The 27,634-nt window shown below is 38.6% G+C and overlaps 1 protein-coding gene across 4 annotated transcripts in view; it reads left to right on the forward strand.

Annotated features, from left to right (window-relative positions):
- The window catches only part of ATG2B (autophagy related 2B), an 83,117-nt gene extending 57,101 nt beyond the window's left edge, over window positions 1–26,016 (forward strand). For 3 of the 4 annotated variants that reach the window (XM_045012484.1, XM_045012481.1, XM_045012482.1), the window contains 16 exons: window positions 1,693–1,769; window positions 2,107–2,277; window positions 2,903–3,044; window positions 3,906–4,108; window positions 5,650–5,876; window positions 6,494–6,602; window positions 8,683–8,877; window positions 9,505–9,606; window positions 11,205–11,283; window positions 16,150–16,354; window positions 17,336–17,405; window positions 18,038–18,120; window positions 19,716–19,837; window positions 19,969–20,123; window positions 21,768–21,917; window positions 23,320–26,016. In XM_045012484.1, the coding sequence (XP_044868419.1) occupies window positions 1,693–1,769; window positions 2,107–2,277; window positions 2,903–3,044; window positions 3,906–4,108; window positions 5,650–5,876; window positions 6,494–6,602; window positions 8,683–8,877; window positions 9,505–9,606; window positions 11,205–11,283; window positions 16,150–16,354; window positions 17,336–17,405; window positions 18,038–18,120; window positions 19,716–19,837; window positions 19,969–20,123; window positions 21,768–21,917; window positions 23,320–23,550 (2,321 nt within the window). In that variant the 3' untranslated portion in view covers window positions 23,551–26,016. The remainder of the gene's footprint in view (window positions 1–1,692; window positions 1,770–2,106; window positions 2,278–2,902; window positions 3,045–3,905; window positions 4,109–5,649; window positions 5,877–6,493; window positions 6,603–8,682; window positions 8,878–9,504; window positions 9,607–11,204; window positions 11,284–16,149; window positions 16,355–17,335; window positions 17,406–18,037; window positions 18,121–19,715; window positions 19,838–19,968; window positions 20,124–21,767; window positions 21,918–23,319) is intronic. The other variant, XM_045012483.1, reaches the window with a different exon arrangement.
- Window positions 26,017–27,634: the final 1,618 nt, after the last annotated feature.

Raw genomic sequence — 27,634 nt, forward strand, 5'->3', positions numbered from 1 at the left:
ATGCCCCAATAACAATTATGTGGGTGAAACTAGACAATCACTACAATTTCAAATGAACTTACACAGGAAATTGATAAAAGACAGAAATACCCTATCACCTGTGGGTGAATTTTTTTCTCAAAGAGATCACTTTCTATCTGACCTATCAGTCCTCATCCTGCACAACATATTCAAAAGTCAAGCCTGGCAGCTTAAATTAATAACTTTGCTAGACACTAAAAGTCACGGTCGTAATCAAGACATTGGATTTATGGCTTATTACAGCAGTCTATAACCCACTAAGCCCCTTTTTGTCTAATGACTACACGGGTGTTAACTGGCCACTGCACCTTTGAATGGTCTCTTACAATATATGCTAACTACTTCTGTAGTTCAATCTTGCATTTAGCTGTGACACTCTTAGTACCTTTCCCTGGCTGAAAGAAGAGCTCTGTGTAACTTGAAAGCTTGTCTCTCTCTCCAACTGAAGTTGGTTCAATAAAAGATATTACCCCCCCCACCACCTCAAATATCCTAAGACCACCATAGCTACAACACTGTACATCTAAGCATAAATGTGAAACTCTCTGTTAAAGTAAGGCAATGTAGTGGAAGATACACGTGTGCATGAACTTGCATATGTATACATCAGTGTTAGATTCCTAAAAAAAGAAGTGCCAGAGTTCCCCAGACCCAGCTTCCCAGTCCAGAAAGAGAGATGGCAGCTGAGTAACCTGGGCAGAACAAGGGAGACACCCTCTTGTCCCTTCATACCTGGCTTCCTGCTCCAGAAGGAGAGATGGTGACTTGGTAACATGGGCGTCCCTGTTAACTGTGATACCATCTCTCCTTTCAGAGCAGGCCCAGAAGCAGAAGAGGGGTGAGCAGATGGTGTCCTTGCCTCCTTCACCTCTTCCACTTTGGGCCATTCTGGAAGGAGATGTGGCAGCTCAGTAACCTGGGCCACCCAAGTTACTGAGCCACCATCTTTCCTTCTGGAGCAGGAATCTAAGTCAGAAGTATTCTTATTTTTCTCTATTTGTTGCTTTTTTTCTGTCCTCCTATCCCCCAATATTAATGCTGATATTTACCCAGAAAACAAGTTAAATTTTTCCGCTGATTTTTCACCCATATTTTTTGAAAGTTTGTAATAAACATCAATACATTCACAGGAAATTTTAAACAAAATAAAAAGCAGAAATGAAGAGCCTTGCTTGTGGGTTAAGATTTTTAAAGGGCTGTTTCTGAGGAAGTGGTTAGGGCACTAGCCTAGAACTGATAAGCCAGTTCAGCTCCATCAGCTCACTGTTTTATGCCACCTGTTGGCACCCTACTCCATAACGCACGGGCAAGGGCCAGGATCAGGCAGGGTGTGCAGTACTCTACTTGATTCTTAGCTGGCAGAGTAATCCCTGTTTTGGTCCCATCTGGCCAAGAACTGGGGAAATGGAAAGGTGGCTTAAAGCCACCATTCTCCTCTTCTCTCTGCTGCACCAAGTTTAAACTAGAAACAGCTGAGGATTGAGCCCAGAGAGCTCCTCTGATGTAAGGCAACATAGAAGTATAAAATGTGTTGACAAGACCAAAATCAACAAAATTTAGTTCATTGTGCTTCTTAACAGAGATTAATAATTGGTGATTTAAAAAAAACAACAAAATTTAATATGACATTTGATGTTGGTCAGTGTTTAAAATAGTTATTTTAACTTTCAGATTATATTCGTGTTATGGATATGGGACTCTTGGAACTGACCATAACAGCAGTAAAACCTGGTTCTGATGGGGAGAGAGTAAGTACTTAAAATAAAAAGAATAAAATAATAATGTTAAACCTAAATGATAAAAATACATCTTTTGCATTTTGATTTTAAAACATTTTGAAAAGCTTAAATCGCATTTAGTCAAATCCTACTTAACAATTTAAAAACATCCCTTCTCTCATCATCAGATTGTGAGATTTCAGGTTCCGAAGTAATTTATAAATTATTGCTCTGTTTCTAAAGCTTTTATATTGAATGATCAGACACCTAAGTAATCTAGTTAACAATAAATCTGTGTATACTATTCATATGGAACGTTAAATTGATCTTGGATAGATTTCTGTCATTATCTGTTATTGCTTCCTAGATTAAGCCACGCTTTGAGCTACACAGTTCCAGTGATGTAATCCATATCCGAACATGCTCAGACTCTTGTGCTGCGCTAATGAATCTTATACAGTATATTGCGAGTTATGGCGATTTGCATCCACCTAGCAAGACAGAGATTAAACCTGGGGTCGTCAAGCGGAAAACCAAGGTATGAAATGGCAAAGTAATACTCACATAACACTACCACCATCACATTTCCTAATCTGACACATTAGCTGTGTTTTCCACAATAATAATTATAGTAATAATAATTAATATATACTTTTTATAGAGTTTTTCCCACAAATACTTAACTTACTGTGTGGGCTTAATGTCTCTGAAGCAGTTCTCACAGTAATTGCGTTTGGCAATAATTTTTCCTTTCCTCTTGGCACTCATAACATTTAAGCTCAACGGTACAAAATCCTTTAAATACCATCCTGATATAATTAATTCTCATTTTGAAGACAAGATTCTAGGACATAGCCATAGGCGGACAGGCATATATATATTTCAAACACTGCGACGCCTAGGCATTTCTCTAATACAGTGTATATTCACGCTCAACAATGATGTTAAAGCCCTTCAAAAAGTTTGCTAAAACCTTTTTGCCTGGGTAATCTAGAGTATAGTCCCAGCTTAATGTCTATTTTAAAATGCAATTATCTTTCACACTGTGGTTTTACACTGGAATACCAAACCATGAAAGCAAAAATCATATTCATAAATACTTGTTAAGCACAGTGCTTCAGTTTTTTTATAATTGTAACTTTATATAGTTCTTCTGTTTGTAGGCAGATGCCTCTAGCCAACCATCTTCCCAAGGACTAGTCCTTGCTGAAGCGGAACAACAGATTTTACGAGATTTGATGAGTGATGCTATGGAGGAAATTGAGACCCATCAAGCTGCTTCCCCCATTAGGCCACAATCTAACGGTAGAAGAAGCCTAGAATCACATTTAACACTTCAAAATTCTATATCAGATTTCAGTCTTAATGCCAATATTGCAGAAGTGGCAACTTAAGATTAAATTCAGACATATGTAATGGAGTAAGAGCAGGTAGTTAGAACAGTAGGCAACAAATTTAACTCTTTGGGACTTAGTGCATTAGGGGGCTGGGCAGACATAAAGGGATAAGACATACTACATCAAGTAAGAAACCAGAGTCATTCATAGCAGTTGAGGCAGTCCAGGAGGATGGGCGTAGTAGTCTACAGTATCAAAGGAAGAATTTAGATTCAAGAGAGTCATCTAGGGAGAAACCATTAGGAGAAAAAACAAGGTAATTGATTATGTAAGAGGACTATGATTTTTTTTTTCTTTTCTTTTTTTCATGGTAAGAACTAAATACCAATTTGAAATTGGTTAAGAATATTGTATTGTAAGATGCGATGGGAAAGATGAGAGGCTAAGATGAGAGGCTATGTTCTCAAGTCTGTTGCTAAGGAATGGAAGATTAGACATTGATTGCTGTCATGTCGAGTTATTTGATTAGGTAGTAAAGACAGACAGTTTCTATGAGTTCTTTAACCAAGGTGAACTAAAATAATAAAATTAATACAGTCTTTGCTGATGATCAGTGCTGTGATTGTTTTGAGTCTTAATAGTAGATTAATTTTAGAAAGATGGGTTTGTTTTATGTTAGGAATGTATTAGCCATATAATATGCATATTTTATTTCCGATTCTTTTAACACTTAATTTTTGAACTATTCTAAATATCACAATTTCAGTCATTTAATCTTGTGTGTATCTTATAAAGATATTTCCATTGAAATGACTTTTTTTTATATCAGGAATCTTGGATGAAAAATCTCAAACCCAGGAACCAGCTTGCTCAGATCTCTTCCTGTTTCCAGATGAAAGTGGGAACATCTCACAAGAGCCAAGTCCCACATACACTTCATTCACTCACCACCTGATTAAAGAGGCGATGGGAGACGTACCTACTGAAAATGATGACTTCTGCATTCTTTTTGCACCCAAAGCTGTTGTTTCTGTAAGAAGTTCGTAATATTAAGAAATCTAGACGTAAGATAGATTGAGGAAAGTACATTTGAGACCTGTCCCTTTAGATTTTGTAACTTTCTACCAACTGTCTGCTGACATTGATGGGTGGTCAGTAGGGATACGGAGAGGAGAATATTCCTTATATTTTGTTATCATTGAAATGTTGCCATTTTGGAGGAAGTCTCACCATTCATATAAAAGATATGTGGCAATTTTTTAGAATAAACCTGAGAATTCATGTCATGCATTGTTCCTCCCAGGAGTGACAACAGATATACTAGAATATATATAAACAGTATTTAGTCCTCTTCTATTATGATTGTCACCTAGTAGCAAATTTGCATTTTTCCTGTGTTGGCATTTCAACAAATCTTTAATTATAACATGTAGTGTAGTTGAAAAGGCTTATAAGAAAAGTACAGTATTTACCAAGATATTTTATCCTTGCAAGCATTTGTCTTGTATCCATTCATCAGAAAATCCAAGGTTTAATTTAAAAAGAATGCCAGCCTTTTTCCATTGCTGTTATAGACCCTAATACCAAACTTTGCACAAAAGTTTCTGTGGGTAAACAGCAACAGCAGCAGCAAAAACATCAGTTCTTAACTCCCAGTGTCTGTCTCACCACTGCACAAAAAATTATGAGACAGAGCATTGACACTTAAAAATAGGTCTTCTCTTCCCTCATAGTATCACCACTAAACTATTACTGATAGATTGCCTTTATCTAGGCAGACCAGAGTCAACTCTAGATTTCTGATATTGAGCCCCACATTCACTTGGCTAACCCTCAGAAGTCCCATCTCCAGCAGTACTAGCGTAATAGTAGCACTTCTTTATGTTTTAAGACTTATTTTTTCAGTTTGGATGAAGAGTCATATTTTATTTCCTTTCAATTTCCAGTTAACCTGATATCTCCTATGAGAGATAAAGTAATCTCACTGGGGCCAACTTTCAAGAGAGAGCTGTTCTTAGTCTTGAGGCCATGCAATTTTATAATTTATAGCAATGTAGGACTAGAAGGGATTTCAGGAGATCTAGTCCACCCCTCACCCTCTCTGTGCTGAGGCAGGATTAAGTATACCTAGACCATCCCTGATTTAATTTTAATAATTGGAGATATACCAATCTCCTAGAACTGGAAGGGACCTTGAAAGGTTATCGAGTCCAGCCCCCTGCCTTCAGTAGCAGGACCAATTTTTGCCCCAGATCCCTAAGTGGCCTTCTCAAGGATTGAACTCACAATCCTGGGTTTAGCAGGCTAATGCTCAAACCACTGAGCTATTCCTCCCGCCCCCTACTGATTGGTGTTTTGTTTAACCTGTTTTTAAAATCCCCCAAATACATGGATTCCACAGCTTCTCTATATAACCTGTTACTACCAAAACAAGAACAGTTATTGGGGCTGTATTCCATATTTTTCATAGTATAGAAGCAAAGAGGACACTGATCTGTGTTTATCTTGAAGAAATTAAACAACTGAATGAAGAAATTAAGAATTGCACTCACTTTCCTGTGTAACGTTTTTAGGAGAAAGAGGAGGAGCCAGTAGTGAAAATAATGGTTGATGATGCAATCCTGATAAAAGACAATCATTTCAGCCTGCCTGTAAAAAAGACAGATATGAGCAAAGCCCCGCTACATTTTCCTATTCCTTTGGTTCGCTATGTTGTGAAGGAAATCTCTCTTATTTGGCACCTTTATGGAGGAAAGGATTTTGGGACTGCACCTACTACTTCTCCAGCTAAAAGTTTTATGTAAGTGCTTTAGGTAACTAAGTATTTCTTTTTCAGATCCACACATGCTGCATTTGATTTCAAAACGAAGAGTTAGATGAACTTAATGTACTTTCTTTTTATAATGAATATCCTGTTCAATTTAATTCTGGAATGTATTTCTCCCACCCCTTGATCTGAATGAGTTCAAATTTGTTGACCTACAGAGTACATTGAAAGTCAAATGTATTCTCCCAAGCTTTCCCTGCGGGGAGTGGGTTTAATTGGGGATGAGTGTGTTGAAGGTGGTTGTGGAGAATGGAGTCTGTTTTGCAGATATTAAGCAGGTTGGAGGAGAATGAATATTATTTTTGGATAACAATAGGAGTTATTTTATTAATGGTAATTCAGTGGAAACAGTGTATATGTTTTATAATATTTTACAGTGCCTAAAGCGCTGCATAACTATTACAGTGAAAATGAGATAAATATTTTTAGTTTACATTAATGCAGCAATTTTTCATTGTTAATTTTCTTTTTTTGACCATGAAAATATTTAGTAAAACCCAGTAAAATATGCATGCTTGTGTGGTTAGAGATGGTATAGGCTGACTTTCAATTTAAACTCAGAAAAAATATTCCTTTTCTCCCACTTTTAGTAGTCCTCATAGTTCTCCTTCTCACACACCAACAAGACATGGACGTAGTATGACATGTGGGGGAAGAGGAAGGAACCCAGACTTCTTAATGGAAATACAGTTAAGCAAGGTGAGATAGTAACAGAAAAATCTGCAGACACACAAGGGCATATATAATACATATTCTAAAGACTTTATAAACCCTAATGATGAGCTATTGACTCCATGAAGCTAGAAGGCTTACCAGTAAAAATGAGCATTAATCTCACTTAGATGCAGAAGTCCATTAACACAGTTATGCTGAGTGATGGACTTAGAATTTCTTTACCAAATGAGTTTACAGGGCTGTATGGTTGGCATAGTGCAACTTTGTTTGTTTAGCAGCCATATTTGAAACGAGGGAGGCTGAACAGTTATTAAAATATTTGCTTTTAGTCCTTAAAGTGTTTTTATTTTGACAGAATCCTTTTTTCCCACCACTTTTGCTATCTTTATCATGATATAACTTTCCTTTCTGTTTACTCCAAATTGAAATTGCTGTTATCAAGACATTGCAGATATTTCCCTCGGAATTAGCTCTGAGATGCCTGGGGTTACTCCGTAACTTGATATTCAGTAATATTTGCTCACCTCACAGCATCATTAACACCATTTGCCACGACAGTCTATTACTGCTATAACCAAATTATGCTAAGTTACATTTAATTTAATTATTTTTAATGATATACACAGCTTTTAGTATGGAACTTAGAAAGGTGAATGTGAGACTATTAAAAATATCATTAACAAACAGCTACTGGTTAAGTAAGTTTAAAGTAAATGGATGGATATTTTTTAAACTAGCCGGAACCATTTTTCATTTTCTCACTCTTACAGTGTTTTGGAAAGCCTCTTGAGTATGAAAGCTCTTATGTAAAGCCAAATTACTTCTATCCTTCAAATTCCGTGTACATTTTGTATTGCTTAAAGTAATTCAGCCCATTAACTGTTAATGTGCAGCAAAATGTATGATGGTTTTCTGTTTTATCCTTTTCTAGGGACCCATTGCCATGGTAAAAAGAGGGGAAAAAGAAAAGATTCCATTTGAATATTTCAGTGATTCTGTCAAAGTGTAATGGCTACTTCTAGATTGTTGTGGATGCTTTACGTATTAATCCTAACAGCATATTAAGGCTTTCCTCTCTCTTTAGTGCAGTGTAAAGACATAAATCAATTGCTATGCTGATGCAAAGATATTCATCTGAAAATAATGGGATCATAATGTGAAAAATATAAGGATTCTGAACAGTGCTCAAATGTCAGATGACCTGACTTAGAAGTTGATGATTTGCTGATATCTGCATTGCCAACACTCACAATATTATTACGAATGTCATGGATTGGGGCCACTTTTAAATATTCTCACAATCATGCTCTATCTGCAGGCAACCTCAGGAATTTGGCCTCAGCTGCCTGCAGTCTCCTTGCTGGTCACCAGAGGTCACTGTTCCATTTGCTGTTCTTGAAGTCCTATTCTACACTAAATAGTAGAGAGGGAAGGTTGCTGAGTGTGCAAGGGGGAAAGGAGGATGACTTGAGGGTTAACGAATCATAGGAGTAGAGGAGAGGAATAAGTGGGGATTGCTGGAGAGAAGCACTTGTGGAGGGGAGGCTGCCAGCAGGTAAGGGGGAAACAGGATTAGTGAAGTGTTGCGGGGGGATAATGGCTGGAGTCATGGAGGAATTGGGTGTATGTAGAGACAAGGAAGTAAGAGAAGAGAAAGTTGCTGGATGAGGTTGACTGGATCAGGAGCATGAGTTTCCTGGGATGGGGCAGAAGCAGAATGTCACTGGAGACCACATGGGGAACAGTCGGTCAGTGAGGGAAATGTCACCCTAGGACTGAGAGGAAAATAATAGTCTGGCAGGATGAATAGGTGGAAAACACGTCTTCTCTCTCCCTCTCTTTTTGTGTTTGTATTTTCCATTTGCTTCAGATTGAATCTTCATCCTAAAATATGAATGTGCAAACAAAGCAGGGTTAGGAGGCTTTTCTGTTGAGTGCAGACATCAGACCCCCAATCCTCCACCATTTATTTATTTATTTTAAAATCTCATGATTTTAAAGCCTAACCCATGATTTTTAAAGTCCTAGATTTATCAGTACTGTTATATTGTAAAGGCTTGTATGCATTGAACCTTAATATCCCCTTTTGCCTTTCTGTTCGAAGGTGAAATTCCAGCATGAGGTATACCCTCCAGGAGGGCCGGAATGTGAATCCAGTCTGTTGGAGCAGCCAGTGTCCCGGCAGGTTTTTATTGTTCAAGACCTTGAGATCAGAGATCGCTTGGCTACGTCACAGATGAATAAATTTCTCTATCTCTACTGTAGTAAGGAGATGCCCAGAAAAGCACATTCTAATATGGTAAGGTTGTGAAACTTATTCATAGGGTATTATAGTAACCAAACCTTTTAATTGTGAGAATGGTGTGGGTTCTTTGGTATTGCAGAAGAGCAAGTATGAGATAATGGAATGTTGTAATAGCATAAGCTTTATGTCAATGTAGGCTATTTTCTTAATTTCTTGTGGGTAGAGTTTGGTATAAAAGGTCATCTCAAATAATATTCTATCTATTCTGTTTTTCAAGGTTATAGCAATTTTAAAATAGATCTAGCACACACAGGCTTACTTAACCTGCACTGTATCTTCAGTTTTGAGTATGCATCACCTTGTGTGTGTACACTTTGAATTTCAGCTGCGTATAGAGGCATGTACACCTAGTATATTCATGTCAGAGGCTTTGGAGACCTGTTTCATTTGTAGCTTTCCTTTTCCAGTGAACTTTCAGACATACATCAATCCATGATAAGTTACTCATCCTGTGTTAGCTATATAATTGGCAAATTGAGATATGTTACAAAGACAGAAGTTGTAATAATTTCAAAGTATGAATAAAAGGTGAACACTTTTCATTGGTCAGTGTTTTTGGTTTGGGTTTTTATATTTTGAGTTTTATATATTGAGTTTTTCTCTCTCATTCTTGTTCTGCAGCTAACAGTTAAAGCATTACATGTCCGTCCAGAGTCTGGCAGATCCCCACAGGAATGTTGTTTACGTGTATCACTAATGCCACTTCGCCTCAATATCGACCAGGTTGGTGATGCTAGAGACACTGTCCGTTAGTTGAAGCATCATTGTGCCCTTTGGATTGTGGCAATATACAATTTCTAAATGCTTGTGTGGAGAAATTTAATATGAGTACTATAACTTTTACACTCATAACCTCCGAATACACATTTTATGCAATTCTTTTGTGGGTTTGATTGCCTTCTGTTATGTAGCTTTGGATTCCCTGCAGCTGTACATGTATCTCCTTGTACATTTGTCTATGTCCGTTTTATATGAAAAATCTCCTTTTTAACAATTGAACTTATCTAGTGCTCCAGCCAACATAGTGACTAGACTTTTTAATTTAAAGACTAGTAATATCTGCAGAAATGGCTATGCTCTCAAAGATTGCACTTCATTCAGTGAGACTTCTGAAAAATTCAGTGATTTTTGAAACAGTGAATTTTTAAAGACTTGAGTACACTTATGTTTTGGCAACACTTGTATAGCTTTGTCATCCCAGTAAATTATCATTGGCTTGAAAGTAAGTCCAATAATGTTGAATTCTAATGTGAAGAAGAGAAGTCAATAATATTTTTAGTTAGAAGCACATGACATAGTAAGACTGCTGTACCACAAGCTCTTTGCCATTTGTTACCCTTAACACCTATTTGGGACATTAATGGCAGAGAGCACTGAAAAGAGATGATAGAAATTAGTTCTATCAGGATGTTTTTTATTCGTTAGGCAGGATGTTTATTTGTTTCGTATCCACTGTATGTGAGGCCTCCCAAACCCAGAAGTTCTAAAAGTTTAGAAGTGTAATGACATGGTTTTGATAGAAATGAGCAATATGGCTTTGAAATTCTCTCCTTGACTGACTTCTGCAGACTATGGAGGGGGAGAGTTTCAAAAGTACAAATGATATTTAGGTGTCTACCTTCCATTGGCTTTCAGTGGATGATAAACACCTAACTTACTGCCATTTGTGCCTCTTAAAATCTGCCCTGCCATAGTCTGTAATAGTTTCATGCTATATCCACCAAGAACAGAAATATAGTATGGAAGTCCTTTTAAAAAATATATATAATTGGAGATATACCAATCTCCTAGAACTGGAAGGGACCTTGAAAAGTCATTGAGTCCAGCCTCCTGCCTTCACTAGCAGGACCAAGTACTGATTTTTGCCCCAGATCCCTAAGCGGCCCCCTCAAGGATTGAACTCACAACCCTGGGTTTAGCAGGCCAATGCTCAAACCACTGAGCTATCCCTTCCCCAGCCCCCATTTGAAACATTCCGATACCATGATTTTACCACACTCTGAAGGGTCCCAGGAAAGGGATTGGGACAGTACTGCAAAAGCAGCTGCCCCACGTGCTGTGCAATGCAAGGGGGATTCCCACATTTCTGCCCATGGCTTTCCATTGCACAATATGGGCCAATGTATTGTTTGGTTTAGGTTGCAACTGAAAAAAGGACTTGAGCTCTGGATGCTAAAATGTATTCTCTTGTTCCTTTGATTGATGTGCAAGTACCCACAGAAACATAACATCCAGGATTGAGGATGGTTTCTTCAGAGAACTCTAGATTGAGGTGATTTGTTTCTTTCCTTTGACGTAATTGCGTTATTCCTTTATTTTAGGATGCCTTGTTTTTCCTGAAGGATTTTTTTACTAACCTTTCTACAGAAGTGGAAGTTTTAATGACTCCGGATCCAGAAGGTACTATCATTGGTGTAGTAAGCTGGAAACACACCTCTACCCCCCTCTCTTCTTCTTTGTGTGTGTGTGTGTGCACGCGCGCACACACGTAATTTATTCTGTTTGCTAAAGAACTATATTAGACATAATTTATTAAGCCTACAGCTTTCAGAAGAGTTCTCTAATTCTGTGGTGTTCTTCGAGTAGATGCAGAGTTGTATTCCAATTAGGTGTATGCGCGCTCAGCGTGCTGGAGTTAGAGATGTTTGCCTACCAGTCCCCATAGAGGGTGGTGCTTGTGCCACAAGACTGTGGGCCCTTCCCCTGGCTATTTGAGCTGTTCTCCTCCATCGGTGCTGAGGAAGAGGTCTCATAAGATCAATCGGGACTGCTCCAGGTTGCAGGACGATGCCTCTGCCTCCCCCAGAAAAAGTGTGAACCAGATTGGGACTGAATCCAGTGTTCAGGATTGTATGGGTACTTCTGGACCCTTCTCTGGTACTGAATGGGAAGGGCAGAAACTCTCGTTCTGGCCTCCATTGAGTCCAGTACTGATGACGGAGATGCTGGTCCCAGCTGTGTCAGCGTACCAGGCAGCAACAGATCTCCTCTGCCTTTCAGTCTTGCCCTTACCAATGGCCAGGGGTGTGCCACCTATAGCCCCTCCAATGGAGCCAGCTGCTGAACCCTTTGTGTCTGTCAGCACCACATCCAGTGGCTCCCCTCCCCCATCGGGGATGAAACCAGTACTGGAATCAGTACAGGGACCCTCTTCAGCTCCCCTGCCTTCACCACCCTCAACGTCAATGCACTCAGGTACTCCACTATCACTGTTTGCACCAGGACTGATGCTGCCTATGGCACTGGCATGCTCGGTACTGACAGGACTGCCTTCATTGGGGGCACTGATTCCTGCCTCGTTCTGGATGAATCAGGCCATCAGACTCTCTCGGACATCGCTCCTTCCATGTTCCCAAGATCACAGGGCTCTTCTGATTCCGAGTTGGGGATTGTCATCTTCCCACTCCACATCACCTGACAAGCGCCGAGGGCCGCCAATGGACCAATATGGCTCCCAGGGTTGACATGTGCCCCGAAGCTGGGAACTAGGGCCCAGGCCCTATTGGGATGGGAGAAGGGGCGGGGTCTGGGATGCTCAACCCCCTGCTCCATCCCAGACCCCACCCCTTCTTCCAAGCCCCCACTCCCTCCCTGCCTCTTCCCACCCCAGGTCCACCCCTGCCCCACCTCTTCCTGCCCAGTTCTGCCCCCACTCCTGAGCATGCCCTGTCCCCACTCCTCCCCGCACAGTGCCTCCTGCACACCACAGAAGAGCTGATCGCCGTGGGCAGGAGGTACTGGTAGGGAGGGGGAGGGGTTGATCAGCAGGCTGCCAGCAGGTGGGAGGCACTGGAGATGGGAGTGGGGGAGCTGGCTGCCCGTGAGTGCTAAGCACCCACTAAATTTTTTCTGTTGGTGCTCCAGCAATGTTCGGCAGCTATCCAACAAGTCTTACTCAACAATACAAAGTCCTCCATTAGGATGGCCTACTTAGCAAAGTGGAAGAGATTCTCTCTGTGATCCTTGGCCCATGGGACCCAAGTGACAAGGGCTTCCATCCAGGACATCTTAGACTCGAGTATCTGCTACATCTTCAGAAATGGGACCTTTCACTCAGTTTGCTGAGAGTCTATTTGGCAGCTATATCTGTGTTTCATCCCCCTATTCAGGGGAAGTCATTTTTTTCCAGTACCGTGGTGAGGAGATTTCTGAAAGGGCTTATCTGCTTGCATCCTCTGGTGTCAGATTCGGTTCCCTTGTGGGACCTAAACATTGTTTTGTGGCTCTGATGGACCCTCCATTTGAGCTCCTTGTGTCCTGTCTGCTGCCCCTCCTGTCTTAGAAAACCACTTTCCTGATAGCCATCACTTTGGCAAGAAGGGTATGAGAGGGCAGGCCCTAATGGCTGAACTGCCTTACATTCAGTTCTCTAAGGACAAGTTAACGGCGCAACCACACCCAAAGGTTTTATCCAAGGTGGTCTGTCGGTTTCTTCTGAATCAGGCAGTGTATTTACCTGGGCTTTTCCCTAAGCTGTGCTCTTCCCCAGAAGAACAGTGTCTCCATGCTCTGGATGTCAGGTGATGTCTAGCCTTTTATCTAGGCTGTCCTAAGCCATTTTGTGTTTCACCTCACCTGTTCGTATCATATGCAGACAGCATGAAAGAGTGAGTGGTCTCTGCACAAACCATCTCTAGATGGATAACATCCTATATCAAGACTGAGTATGAGATAGCTTCGGCTACGCCTCCTCCGCGGCTATGGGCTCAATCCACAAGAGTGCAAGTGACAGCAAAAGTGTTCTTCAGTAACGTTTCCATACTGGTCATTTGCATGTCAGCTAGGTGGTCATCCATATGTATGTTTAAGGACCATTATGCTATTGCTGTATTTTTCAGAGTGGATGCAGGCCTCCAAAGGGTGGTCCTACGGTCCCTATTTCTTAGACTCAGAGCCCCACCTCCAGATTGGGGTACTGCTTGTGAGTCACCTAAGTGGAAAGCACATCTGGATCTACTCGAAGAAGTAGTTATTACTTACTGTAACTGTGTTTCTGTGAGATATGATTCGGGCATATATTCCATGACCCACCCTCCATCCCCTTTGCATTGGAGTCTCCTTCTGTGGGCTTTTGGTTGGAAGGAACTGAGGGGGGTTGGGGCAGCGCTGCCTCATATAGCCAGGGGAGGCACGAGCACCGCCTCTGTATGGGTATTTCTAGGGAAAAGTGTCTGGCTTCGGTGTGCTGGGAATGCACACACCTAAGTGGAATACACATGTGCATCACATCTCAAAGAACCACAGTTGTAGGAAGTATCTGTTTCTTCATCAGTTTTTGGATAACTACATAGGTCCTCAGCACCTCTGAAAACCAATCACAAGATGTCTCTCGAGTTGGGCACCCAAAAATTGAAGCATATTAGTGAACGCTTCTGAAAGGTTGTGAGCATATATGTGTAAAGTGTTGGAGCTATGGATAAACTGAGGGTATGTATAGTTACTAATTTAAAGTTAAATGCAGCTCTTGCAGAAGGAATCATATCCTAAATTTATATACAAGTAGTAAATTGTTAGTATTAAGTTAAAGTAGTCTTTCCATCCATTGTAAACCTGGCCAAAAATGAGAGAATAAGATTTTTTTTAATTAAGAATTATTCCACCTTTGACTATATTGTATTCTCTTCTAAGTATGTAAACAATCTTAGATCACCTACTTTCTGTGGTGCAACTTGCAGAAATATACAGGCTGTGTAATTCTCAGTAGGGTTTCTTTTAAAATTCCATGAATGCTATTGCAAGCCTACGAATACTTAGAGGTTTACTTGAAATTCTGAGAATTTTACTCAGTCTCTCATCAAGAGCTTTTTACCATAAATCTTTACTCCCGACTTTTTTTTAATGATTTATTTGTTAGCTTTAGCTACCTATAGAATTATTTATAACTTTACATATTGGGAACATTTTACAAATATTACTATTCTTGTGAAAATCCAGTGTTCTTCTTCGAATGCTTGTTCACGTCAATTCCAATCAGGTGTGTGCGCGCTGCATGCATGGTTGTCAGAGGGCTCTGGAGCCCCCTGGAGTGGTGTCTTCATGGCGCTCAATATATGACCCAGCCAACCCGACCCCCCTTTCAGTTCCTTCTTACCATTGGAACAGTGCTCACTTGCTCAGCAAGTGCTCCCTTAGCGTTCTTCTATTAGCCATTACAGTTATAGTTAGTATTATAGTAATTTAGTATAGATAGATAGTAGGTTGGGAGTGGGGGTCTCTTCCCAATCCCTAACCCCTGTCTGGCTCCCTGCAGTGCTTGTAATAAGCCTATGCCCATCAGTGACCCCCATGACTCTTGTCTAAAGTGTCTGGGGGAAGCGCACCGAATGGAAAATCTGCAGGGCTTTTCGGCCAAGAACCAAATAGGAGTGTGATTTCCAACTAAACCAACTGTTAATGGAATCCACTCTCCGCCCACAGCTGGCTGCGGACCGCCGGCACCGGGCACATCCATACGGAGTGCTCTGGCATCCATACGCAACACAGTGCCGAGGAAGGACTCTACCACAAGAGACCCTCGGCACTGGCGCTCCCTGGCTCCATACCCACGGCACCGCTTGACTTCCCCGGTGCCACACAAGAACAAGGGCACAAGCCTCGTCAGCTGTGTTCCTGGCCCAGATCCTGATACAAGAGATCTGCGGGGCAGCAGCTTGGTCATCGGTGCATACGTACCTCTCGCTGTGCTATCACCCAACAAGCCAGAGATGATGCAGCATTCAGCAGGGTGGTGCTCCAGTCAGCGATTCCTTAACTCCGACCCCACCTCCAGGGTAGCACTTGAGTCACCTGATTGGAATGGACGTGAACAAGCACTTGAAGAAGAAAAAACGGTTACTCACCTTCTCATAACTGTTGTTCTTCGAGATGTGGTGTTCACGTCCATTCCAATACCCACCCTCCTTCCCCTCTGTCGGAGTAGCTGGTAAGAAGAAACTGAAGAGGGGTCAGGTCAGCAGGATCATATATTGAGTGCCATGAAGGAGCCACTCCAGGAAGCTCCAAAGCCAACCCGACGGGAGCTGCTAAGTGCACGTGGTACGCACACCTGATTGGAATGGACGTGAACAACACATCTTGAAGAACAACAGTTATGAGAAGGTGAGTAACCGTTTTTTATACACCACAGTGCATTTAACTGTAACAGCATGGATTTGTTTCATTAGACAAAAAAAAACAAACCAAAACACTTATTTAACAGGCTGCTTGAAATTACTGTGAAAGACTATGAATTATTTGTTTACTGTATGTAAATTTTTATCATCTCAGTTAAAAAGTCTCCTGGTGCTGATGTAACCTGTAGTTTGCCCAAGCATGTCAGCAGTTTCAAGGACCCAAGCCCGGTCATTTCTTTCTCAGTACACAAGCAAACAAGCCAAAATGATAGTGTTGATTCTGTGGATATGGTTAATGGAGAGGACCATCGTTTTTCACATGAAGAGACATCGTTCAGCGATCAACCAGTCTTTTTCAGGTAAATTTTGGTTGCAAGATTTCCAGAGGTGTGCACGTATTCTACCATTTTTATTGCTTTTTATAAAATATGGCATTACAATAATTTCTGTGCAGCCTCAATGGGCATTATTTTTTTCTTCCAGAGCTTAAATATAATACTATGATGTATCATTGAAAAATAACCATTTATTGAATTTCCTGTTAGCTTTTTCAAACTGTCACATGTATATGAATGGTCCCTGCACTGAAGAGCTGAGTCTAAATTAAAATTAACACAATCAAGGATGACAGTGAATTAAGGGAGGGAGGGTCTGAGAGAAGAGGGTTACAATAGTAAAATATTATGAGATGAGCTTTAAAGTAGTTTTGCCCTAAAAAGTGACTGAAGAAATTGCACCTTCTTATTTAACAGTTCTGCCTTATGTATTGAGTTATATCTACTTACAACAATTAACTTTTCAGTTTCTTTAGCACTGCAGAACCAAGCTGTGGGAGAGTGAGCTAGATTCTGTTCCAGCACGTGCATCACCATTCTGATTCCTGGGCCAAATTCTGCTCTCATTTTCATGTGTGCAAAGCCACTGAAAACAGTAGAGTTGCACCAGTGTAACTAAGGGCAGAATTGGCCCATGGAAAAGATTGTGCTGCTACAGTATTCAGAAGAAATACAGCTTGACTTTCTGATCTCAAGATGAATTTGCTGGGCTGATAGTTAGAAAAAGATGACAAACTTTTACAATAAGCAGATTTGATCTGGAAGTCATTGAAACAGTGAACTTGGAACCCCACGTTGCTTTTTATGGTCACATTTTAGAGTAGAACAACAGTCTAAGGTGCACTATAGTGATATATGCCTTACAAAAAAACTGAAGAGAATCATATTATAATGTGACATGCACCTATTTGTGGTTCATACTTTGGTTTTCCTTTTGAGTGGCTTCATTTATTTCCTGTTTCAGTTTCTCTCACTGTAATAAATTGTTTCCTTTGTATATTTCAGAGAATTTCGATTTATATCAGAAGTTCCAATACGTCTTGATTACCATGGCAAACATGTCTCAATGGATCAGGTTTGTTTACAACACAGAGACTATCTGATTAAACTGATGTTTTTGTGTGTTTTCTTTCTATGAATGGAACTATATACTTTGTGTTACCTACCTGTCTGCAGTGTAGTCTTGAAAATTCTCAAGTATTACTTATTTAAACTTTCAGTGAAACTAAATAATGTGGAACTATTACGTGAGAGCAGTGGGGTAGATCCTTGGGTCTGGTTTACCATTATTCAGCACAGGAAGTGTTATTCAGCCACTTTCACCCAGTAGGAATGGCTCTCAAGGGACCATGCCACCATCTGAGGATGCTTGAAGTGCGTTAGAGCTCCAGCTATGCCGTTGGGTGCATCCCTTGATACACCTCCGTACTGCTGTGCCATCCAAAGATTTCCCTTACACCAGTTTGCTAAGTTGGTATTGCAGCTTCTTTATCCAAAGCACCTTATGTCAGTTTTCATCCAGCATAGTTCAAAATGTTGTAATAAAATAAATAGGGGCTATGGGGGTAGGTTTTATTTCCGTGTATGCAATTTAAAATATATTCAATAAAATTTGTGTTTGATCCAAGGTTCTTAAGTATTTATTTCCCAACTTCAGATTGCGTATTGCAGATAGACTTTTAGATTGACCAAGTATTTAATTTTCAGGGTACGTTAGCTGGGATTTTGATTGGTCTTGCACAATTAAACTGCTCAGAGTTAAAGTTGAAGAGACTTTGCTATCGACATGGGTGAGTTTACAAAATTTTAATACGATTTTTTTTTCTGGAAATTGGATGCGGATGTTGCAAGTACTTGGGTATACCAAGCAAAAAGTTGACTCTCATATTAAGCATTTTTAAAATTCAGAGCACACTGCAATGATTTTTATAAGGAGAAACTTCATTTTTAATGCACTTAAACTGTTTATAAACATTTGTGGTGTGAATATCATGCAAACTAGGACTGAGAATTGTCTAATATGGCTCCAATTCAGGAAAGTGTCTCTGTTCAAAACAACTCTTAACCATGTACTGAACTTGACCATAAAATTTTAAAATTAAACACTTACTTAAGTTCTTTCCTGATTCAGAGCCTATGGGAATAACATGAAGCTGTGCTTCTTCTTTATCAATTTTCCCCACAAGTTTTCTTCCACTAACATACCCCAGAATGCAATTGTAGATATATCTATTTTTTTTTCTGGGGAGAGCACAAAGATCAAATACCTCAGTTCACCAGGTGTAAGTGAGTATGGCATTTGAGCCTTCACTTTCCCCCTTATTTTAGTGTTTAAATGTCTTTTCTTGTTCTCATTCACTAGAAAAAAACATCCCTCAAGCCATAGAATCATAGGACTGGAAGGGACCTTGAGAGGTCATCTAGTCCAGGCCCCTGCACTTATGGTAGGACTAAGTATTATCTAGACCATTTCTGACAGGTGTTTGTCTAACCTGCTCTTAAAAATCTCCAATGATGGAGATTCCACAACCTCCCTAGGCAATTTATTCCAGTGCTTAACCACCCTGACAGTTAGGAATTTTTTCCTAATGTCCAACCTAAACTTCCCTTGCTGCAATTTAAGCACGTTGTTTCTTGTCCTATCCTCAGAGGTTAAGAAAAACAATTTTTCTCCCACCTCCTTCTAACAACCTTTTACGTACTTGAAAACTGGTATCATGTCCCCTCTGTCTTCTCTTTTCCAGACTAAACAAACCCAATTTTTTCAATCTTCCCTCAGAGGTCATGTTTTCTAGACCTTTAATCATTTTTGTTGCTCTTCTCTGGACTCTCTCCAGTTTGTCCACATCTTTCCTGAAATGTGGCGCCCAGAACTAGACAAAATATTCCAGTTGAGGCCTAATCAGCACAGAATAGAGTGGAAGAATTACTTCTCACGTCTTGCTTACAACACTCCTGCTAATACATCCCAGAATGATGTTCGCTTTTTTCGAAACAGCATTACGTTGTTGATTCATATTTAGCTTGTGGTCCACTATGACCCCTTTTCCGCAGTACTCCTACATAGGCTGTCATTTCCCATTTTGTATGTGTGCATCTGATTGTTCCTTCCTAAATGGAGTACTTTGTATTTGTCCTTATTGAATTTCATCCTGTTTACTTCAGACCATTTCTCCAGTTTGTCCAGATCATTTTGAATTTTAATCCTATCCTCCACTTGCAACCCCTCCCAGCGTGGTATCATCCATAAACTTTATAAGTGTACTCTCTATGCCATTATCTAAATCATTGATGAAGATATTGAACAGAACCAGACCCGGAACTGATCCCTGCGGGACCCCCACTCATTGCTTTTCATTAGTACTAATAACTCTGTCTGTTACAGTTTGTTAGGTGTGGATAAGCTATTCTCTTATGCCATAACTGAATGGCTTAATGACATAAAGAAAAACCAGCTACCAGGAATCCTGGGAGGAGTAGGACCTATGCATTCATTAGTGCAATTAGGTGAGTTCAGTTCTGTTGCTGTTCAAATATCACACTGGTAAAATAATCTGAATATAGCATTTAGCAGCTTTCCAAGGTATAAAGGTTTATATAACAAGTTATGTGTTTTTGCATTCTGGCTGTAATTTCAGTTCAAGGTCTGAAGGACTTAGTATGGTTACCAATAGAACAGTACCGAAAGGATGGTCGTATTGTAAGAGGCTTTCAAAGAGGAGCAGCTTCCTTTGGTACTTCCACTGCAATGGCAGCTTTAGAGCTAACAAACAGAATGGTTCAAACCATACAGGTACATTTTACATTATATCTGAGGTTAGACAAGAGAATAGGTTTTTTAGTAGTAATTATTATGGTAGTCCCCAAAGGCGCCACTGAGAATCAAGGCCTCACAGTGATGGGTGCTGTACAAAAATGGAAAACAGATGGTCTCTACTCAGGTCTTATTTGATTTCACTTGAAACACTTGCAATATGGAAACACTGACAGCAAATAAATCAGGGTAGATAAAAATCATGCTTTAAAAAGTTAAAAATAATTTTTTAATTTCTGTTATGATTTGTAATGTATGTTGCTTTTTTTTTTACCATCCTCCTCCCATTTTATAGTCTTTAATTGTGAAAGTGGATATTTTGTCCTTGTTAGTAGAATTACATATTTTAGATGTCACATAGGAATTTTTTTCCACTAAGAAGTTCTATTCTTAAAATGCTCATTCATGCTGAGAGAGACAAGCCCAGGGGCTCATCCCTACTGTGAAATCAGCACAGAATTGTAAGCAAACAGCTTATGCTGTATTTGCAACCAACACCCTCTTCTGATCTATTGAACATCCAAGAGTCAGAAAAGCCAAAATTCTTGGACAAAGCTGTACTCTTCCACTAGGATTTGTAGTTTTGAAATCAGTGGGACTTGTGCTCTTGAGTTACTCAGGTGCTTTTGAATATCCCGGTGTAGGCACCTAAATATGGGCTTAGAAGCCTAGCTTTGGGCTTCTACTTCTGAAAATTTTGGCCTGTGTATATAAAAGTTCACATTAACTTTATTAATGTTTTCAAACTCAGAATAACTTTCTGCTGTTAACACTGAAGTAATTTTGTTTTGAAATGAAAACAGTTCTATGCCCTAAGAGAAAAGAGTTTATTAAAATTACAATTTTAGCCCCTGAAGCTGCAAATACTTACTGCACACATTTTTAACTTTATGCATATGAGATTTCCCATTGAAGTCAATGATATTATTCATATGAGTAAAGGTACATACCTGCTTGTGTGTTTTAGGAACAGAGCCTTAATTTTCAATTTTCAACTACTGCCATTTTGTAAGATTCAAATAAGATATAAACCTTACCAGTAGCGACAATTAAACTCAATTATAAATGCTGCTTTTTATTATAAGATAATTTAAAATTGAAGTGGCATAAATTTTCAAGATAGTTTTACAAAGCCCCAACCTGATTTAAATCAAATTTTTTTAAAGTTATTTAAATGATCATTTAAGTCAGTGATTAAAATCACCTTGATTTAAAATTATTCCACTGTGAAACAAAATAAAAAAGGAGTTTTAATGTTATGGTATCTCTGTACATTGAGATAGAGGGAAGGAGGCAGAACATAAATTATGTTATTTCTGATGACTTGTGTTGTGGTTCAGTGTGTAAAAGTGATGAGACTGTTTTACTAATATGTAACGTGGAGTGTAATATAAACCTTCTGACGCCATGTTTGTCTCCCCTTTTTTAACTCGTATTTAGCTAGTATTGTAGTAACAACTGAAGGAGGGAGGAATGCATGTAAAATGCATATTTATAGCTTTAAAAAAAATGTACCTGCTGGATTATCATTGTAATTTTTGTAAATTGTTTTGGCTAAGTATGTGATCAAATGCTATATTAAGAATGTATTAATTTTATTTTTTCATTTGAACTGATCCCTAGGCAGCTGCAGAAACTGCTTATGACATGGTCTCCCCAGGTCCTAGTTTTATTGAGACAAAAAAGGTCAAACGATTCTCTCGGCATCGCTTAGCTCATCAGCCAGTAGACCTACGGGAAGGTGTGGCCAAAGCATACAGTGTGGTAAAAGAGGTATGCAAAAATGCTGTTATTTTTGACCAAACTGGAATTAAACCGTGTTAAAGCAAAATATGAAATACGTAAGATGGTATTAAAAAGTTCTTATTTTGAAATTTCAGCTGGAGAGAAATGTCAGATCGTTTGAAACATACAATCTAATTCATTAGACCAAATCCTATAAAAGCCTCATACATAGGGAAAATCTGAGAAACAGAATTAGGCCAAGGCAACTTGCAAACAAGATGAATTATAACCTGAGTCAATAGAAAATCTGTGTTCTACAGATTTGCATTCATGGAATCATAGAAATGTGAGGCTGAAAGGGACCTCAGCAGGTCATCTGCTCCTTTTCTCTGAGCTGAGGCAGGATTTAAGTATACCTAAACCATCCCTGACAGGTGTTTGTCTAACCTGTTCTTAGAAATCTCCAATGATGAGGATTCCACAGCCTCAGTATGTAACTTGTTCCCATGTTTAACTATCCTTATAGTTAGAAACCTTTTCCTAATATCCAGCCTAATCTCCCTTGATATTGTTCTGCTGATTTGTCCTAGTGGAAAATCAACAACCTTAGAAGGACGTAGGGGTTATTCTTATTTTGTGGCATCTAAAACAATCTAAAATTAAATTTCAGGCATTTATGATTTAAGCAGCAGCCTGTGAATGAAACGAGTGAAATTTGTCTTTCTCTACCATAGCAGCATGTTAAAAGGTTGAATTATTAGCTGTGTTATAGTTAGTTATATTGCGGTTCAGTTGTTTGTTTCACCTATTGTGTGTTAGTAAAAATGTCCATCTTTTTTTTTTTTAATTCTGGTCATTATTTGGGGTTACATTTGTGTGACAACAATAGTTGGAGGACAGATGAGTCTAATAGAGGTGAGGAAGTTTCAGTGAGGTCCATCATTTTGGAATAACCCAAACCTGCTACCTTCACTGCCCAAGAAGTTCCCCCTCAGCAATTATATAAATCAGTCTTCCTATGTTTATCAGATTTTAATAAGAAAAATATCAAAACAACCACATTAAACTTGTCTAGTTACAGTAAAATGTTGATGTAATACACACAAATAGTTTTCTGCTGAGCAAGGGCTTGTCTACGCAATGGGTAATGCACTCTATGGGGGTTCAGTTCTAAAGCACACTAATGTGGTGTACATTAATTGGTCCATGTAGACTCTGCTGGCGCACTTTTACATAGTGCTGTTTGAAACAGTTCTACATTAAAGTGCACTAGGGAACCATTAGTGCACAACAGCAAGGCTACACAGACCAATTTATGCGCAGCATATTAGTGTGCTTTAGAAATCACACTCCCATAGAGTGCATTACCCCACCACGTAGACAAGCCCTAACGTGAAGAGGATGGATTTTCTTCTTAGGTAACTGATTTTTTTTTGTTTAATTTCCCAAGGGAATTACAGACACTGCCCAGACCATATATGAAACTGCTGCTCGAGAGCATGAGAACAGAGGGGTAACGGGAGCAGTAGGAGGAGTCCTCCGCCAAATTCCACCAGCTGTGGTGAAACCGCTCATTGTCGCAACAGAGGCGACCTCAAATGTTTTAGGTGGAATGAGAAACCAAATCCGGCCAGATGTGCGTCAAGAAGAGTCACAGAAATGGCGCCTTGGGGAGGATTGATATTTTAAATATGACTCAGCAAGAGCATAACGATGTTGGAAATACATAGCATTATGTCCCAGTGGCAGCTTTAGATGGAACTCATTTCATTTTATTGTGCTCATCTCAGGAACGAGGAGGTTTTCAAACCATTTAATTTCAAAACATCCAACCAAAAAGTTCAGAAGTGAAAAGCAAATTGATACTTGCTTGTGGACATGCTGCATGTTACCAAAACATATGGTGGCTAGTGTCAAACACAGTGGAGCATTTGCTGCCAAGTCAGAAACATGCTTGCTGTATTTCAATTACCATATTTTTCTTGGTTCATTTGATTTGCCATTAGAATCAGCAGTCCCTTTGTGACACTGTGTGTATTTTAAAAGTTTTCTTGAGCATGCTCAAAGAACTGTCTTCAATAAAGGGCTCCATAGATGCTCTTCAGTAACTAAAGAGTTTCGTTTTGGACATCAGACATGGAAGCTATATGACAAGAAGTCAGACAGAATGTTATAATTTTATGGGTCACGAGCATTGTTTTTAGTGTGGCACTTAAAACAAAGACGGTCTCTTGGTAACTGTTCAGAAATTACACTCAGTGTTCATATGCTTGCGAACAATAATTGTCCCTCCTAAATATCAAATTCCTACTTCTGTGGGTGTTTGAAGAACCTGAATGTTGCAGACATGTTCTGTTGTGTTGCACTTTAAAGGATATGGCCTGTATATTGTGCTTTTTTATAGTGTGAATAAACAGTAATGTGCATTATCCTTTATGATTTAGAAATTTATGCAAATTATTGAAAGGGACAACATTTAATGAAAATTTTTAAGGGAAGAAAAACAAAATGCAGTGTGTCTTACCTTTGTTTAAACTACCTTTTAAATGAAAAATACTAGTTTCTTTGTCTTCTGATGTACTGATGCCTATCATGAAATAATTATATTTTAAATATAAAGCAGTTACAGAACTGATGTAGGTAAGAGGTACCCTAAGTAGAGTACAAAAAATACAATTTCATAATTTAGTTTAAAATGATATGCAGAATATATTTTAATAATCTTCCCTTTATTTAAAGGTTACATTGTTACAAACTATTGTTTTTGCCATTCTCACAGCATGGTATATTTCAGACTCCTTTAATACAATATTGATTAACTGAATGTCATGAGCAGCAATTCAGATTCTGTCTTTTTTTTTTTTAAGCAAAATTTTATTTACAAACAAGTTCATGGTTTTAAAAATGGCACATTTTACTGCTGGGTTTGTTAGATATACTAGAATCCACTTAATTGGGGTACCCCTGTCACTGGCTGGTTGTATCAATTAAGTATCTTGTCACAGCTGAGAGGATGTGCCATTTAACTCCCCCCCCCAAAGGTGAAGATTTAATGACATGAACTATTGTATACTGAAATAGAATAATTGCTTCACTTCATCTTTCTTTGGTTTTTGTTTTTGTTTTTTTTGTGGGGGGGGAGGTTGGGTTTATTTTTTTCCTTGTCTAATTATTTGGTAATTTCTATATTAAAAGATCACAGGTGAGCATTTCACACTTGGGTAAATGCATCATAATCACTTGACACCGATTGAATGAATCCTCGTAAGTGGAATTATGTTATAGTAGTATATTGTAGCTGCAGTCATTACCATTTGCTACTATTAGGCTAGTATACCAATATATCAGCCATGCTGGTAAAGGTATGTCCAAGTTAATTGGCATATACTGTAATAGACAGTGTAGCTCTGTCTATTTATCATATACATAAACTATTTTTGACAGTTGAATTTAAAGAAATGGCTATTTAGTTTTACTTCATTTACAGATTCCCCACAATCAAAGTGTACAGGGAGATGCCCTTAGAATATATTATTTCTACACAGATCCACACTGTCAAGGTATAATATTATATTTTTATAAGCTTTTTTCATTGTCTCAATAATTCAGATTTTCAAACTTCACTTTTCACCATTTGTGCTGTCTGTTTACTGCTTGCAACTCATTCAACTTGCTCAGTAAAACTGATCTGTTTATGGTTAGCTTCTTGGTTCTCATAGGCTAGAAGAATTTTGTTTAGATTGCAAAAGCTGCAAAGAAAGATTTAAATTTAAATAATAAATAAATAAATAAATTCAACCTTTAAACCAGGACACTTTCTTTAAAATGTGTTGCAGATGTGCATACTCTATGATCTTAATCAGAAAATTGTATAGGGGATAGAAAAAGGGATTCACCACATGTGCTGTTTGTTAGTACAAGTGTATGTGTGTGTGTGTGTGGGGAGGGGTACTTTACAAAATACACAGGATAAGGTTTAACTAAAACTTTGATTATAGTGGGTTATACATCTGTGTGTATGTAATTGGCACTCAAACTTCCAAATCCAGTGCTGTATATCTCCATTAGCATAATGAGGTTTGTGATAAAGTTATTGTACTTGAGCTCTTCATTGTAACAAACTCTGTTATAGTTATTAACACTTTTCATAACTGTGTTATAAGCTCCTAATAAGCTTAAACAGATCTGAATACACTGTATAATGTCCAGATGTGTAAAAAAAATAGACAATTCTATTTTGCTTTCTTCCCTATACACATTCACAAAGGTGTAAAAACCAACCAATGCTACTTTTAATACTGATTAATCTGATGCTATCCAGGGAGACAGGCTCAAAACTGTTATCTTGATTTCCTTAAGCATCTTGGCTCTTAACACTGTAGTGGCAAGTGCCCTGGAAGTACCTGGTGTAGAGATCACTTCCATCATTCTTAAAAATTTCTTCATAAACATCTCTTCTGTGACTAAGAGGAGCCTATAACTGGCTCCATTCAGAAGCAGCTTTCATTTCCTTTCAGGTATTAGTTGGCAGTTGTTAAACTGCAGAGCAGAACACAATTTTAGTTACTTGCACATAGATTAGGGATGTGTAGTCATGTCGCCAATGACTACATACTTGGTGGATGTCCATGTTTAATTTTTTTCATCGCTTAAAAAGATCAGTTACAGTGGGGTGGGGTTTTTTGTTTGGTTTTTTTGGGTTTTTTTGCATCTGTTATTTGCTATTGTACAGTTTATCAGTGTTTAATGTCACTAGTGAGATGGGTTTTCTTGATAAAGCAAAATGCTATTTAAGGGCAGGATGACATCAACAAGTTAAATTCCTTTGTTACTGGCGTTGATCCCGACCCCTGAAAATGTGATACCCAAATTTTAAATACATTCAAATGTTTTTTGGGTATTTTGTTTGGTTTTTTTGTGTAAAATAACAGTGAAATCCAGCAATTAATTTAGATTAAGTGTATATTCCAAACCATCCCAGCTCTCACAGCAATACAAGCTTTTCCAACATGTATAAAATCATTTTACACCCATCTTTTCATCTAGACCCATCCATTTCCAGCCTTCACAGTGTATGCTTCTCTCAACTATTTTAACTTGCTATGAATCTTGTTTACAAATTTAAAAAAAAATAATTAATTGCAGTTAGTATGTAAATATTAATCATGTATTTACACTGTATTTCCTTTAAAAAAACCACCCTAATGCAGCTTAGACACAAAAGGAACTGTGTGTATATGTATGTGTATATTTTTTACATATTTGCTGGTAAAGTAGTTTTGTGGCATTGTTTGTATATAATTTGTTAGTGTAAAAACAGTCGAATCTTACGAAGTTAAATACCACTCTTGAAAGGAATTAAAATATTTAATCTTCCTTTATTTTGCTTAAAGTACTTTTGCCCTCCATATATATTTGAGAACTATTTTTAGATCATAACTTATTTGCACCAATCTTGATGTATATTTTAGTATATTAAAATGGTAAAAGCCTCATACAAATAGGCTGTTCTGTTAAATATATTTAATGGAAAAAGCTGTGGATTGGAATCAATACTTAATAAACGTCTTACTCTGCCTCAAGTCAGTTTTTTAATCCTACTGTATAAATTTAATATAGAAAATGACCTCTTTTTTTAAAAAAAAGTAACTATAAGAAAATGTAAAAGCAATTAGCCTTTCACCTGACTTAAGTTGGTTTTGTTGTTGTTTTTTAAATCTAATGCTGCATATCTGTGTTAAACGAGTATTAATGTTGCAAAGTCA

The sequence above is a fragment of the Mauremys mutica genome, chromosome 4 (genome assembly GCF_020497125.1).
Source record: "Mauremys mutica isolate MM-2020 ecotype Southern chromosome 4, ASM2049712v1, whole genome shotgun sequence".
Lineage (NCBI taxonomy): Eukaryota > Metazoa > Chordata > Testudines > Geoemydidae > Mauremys > Mauremys mutica.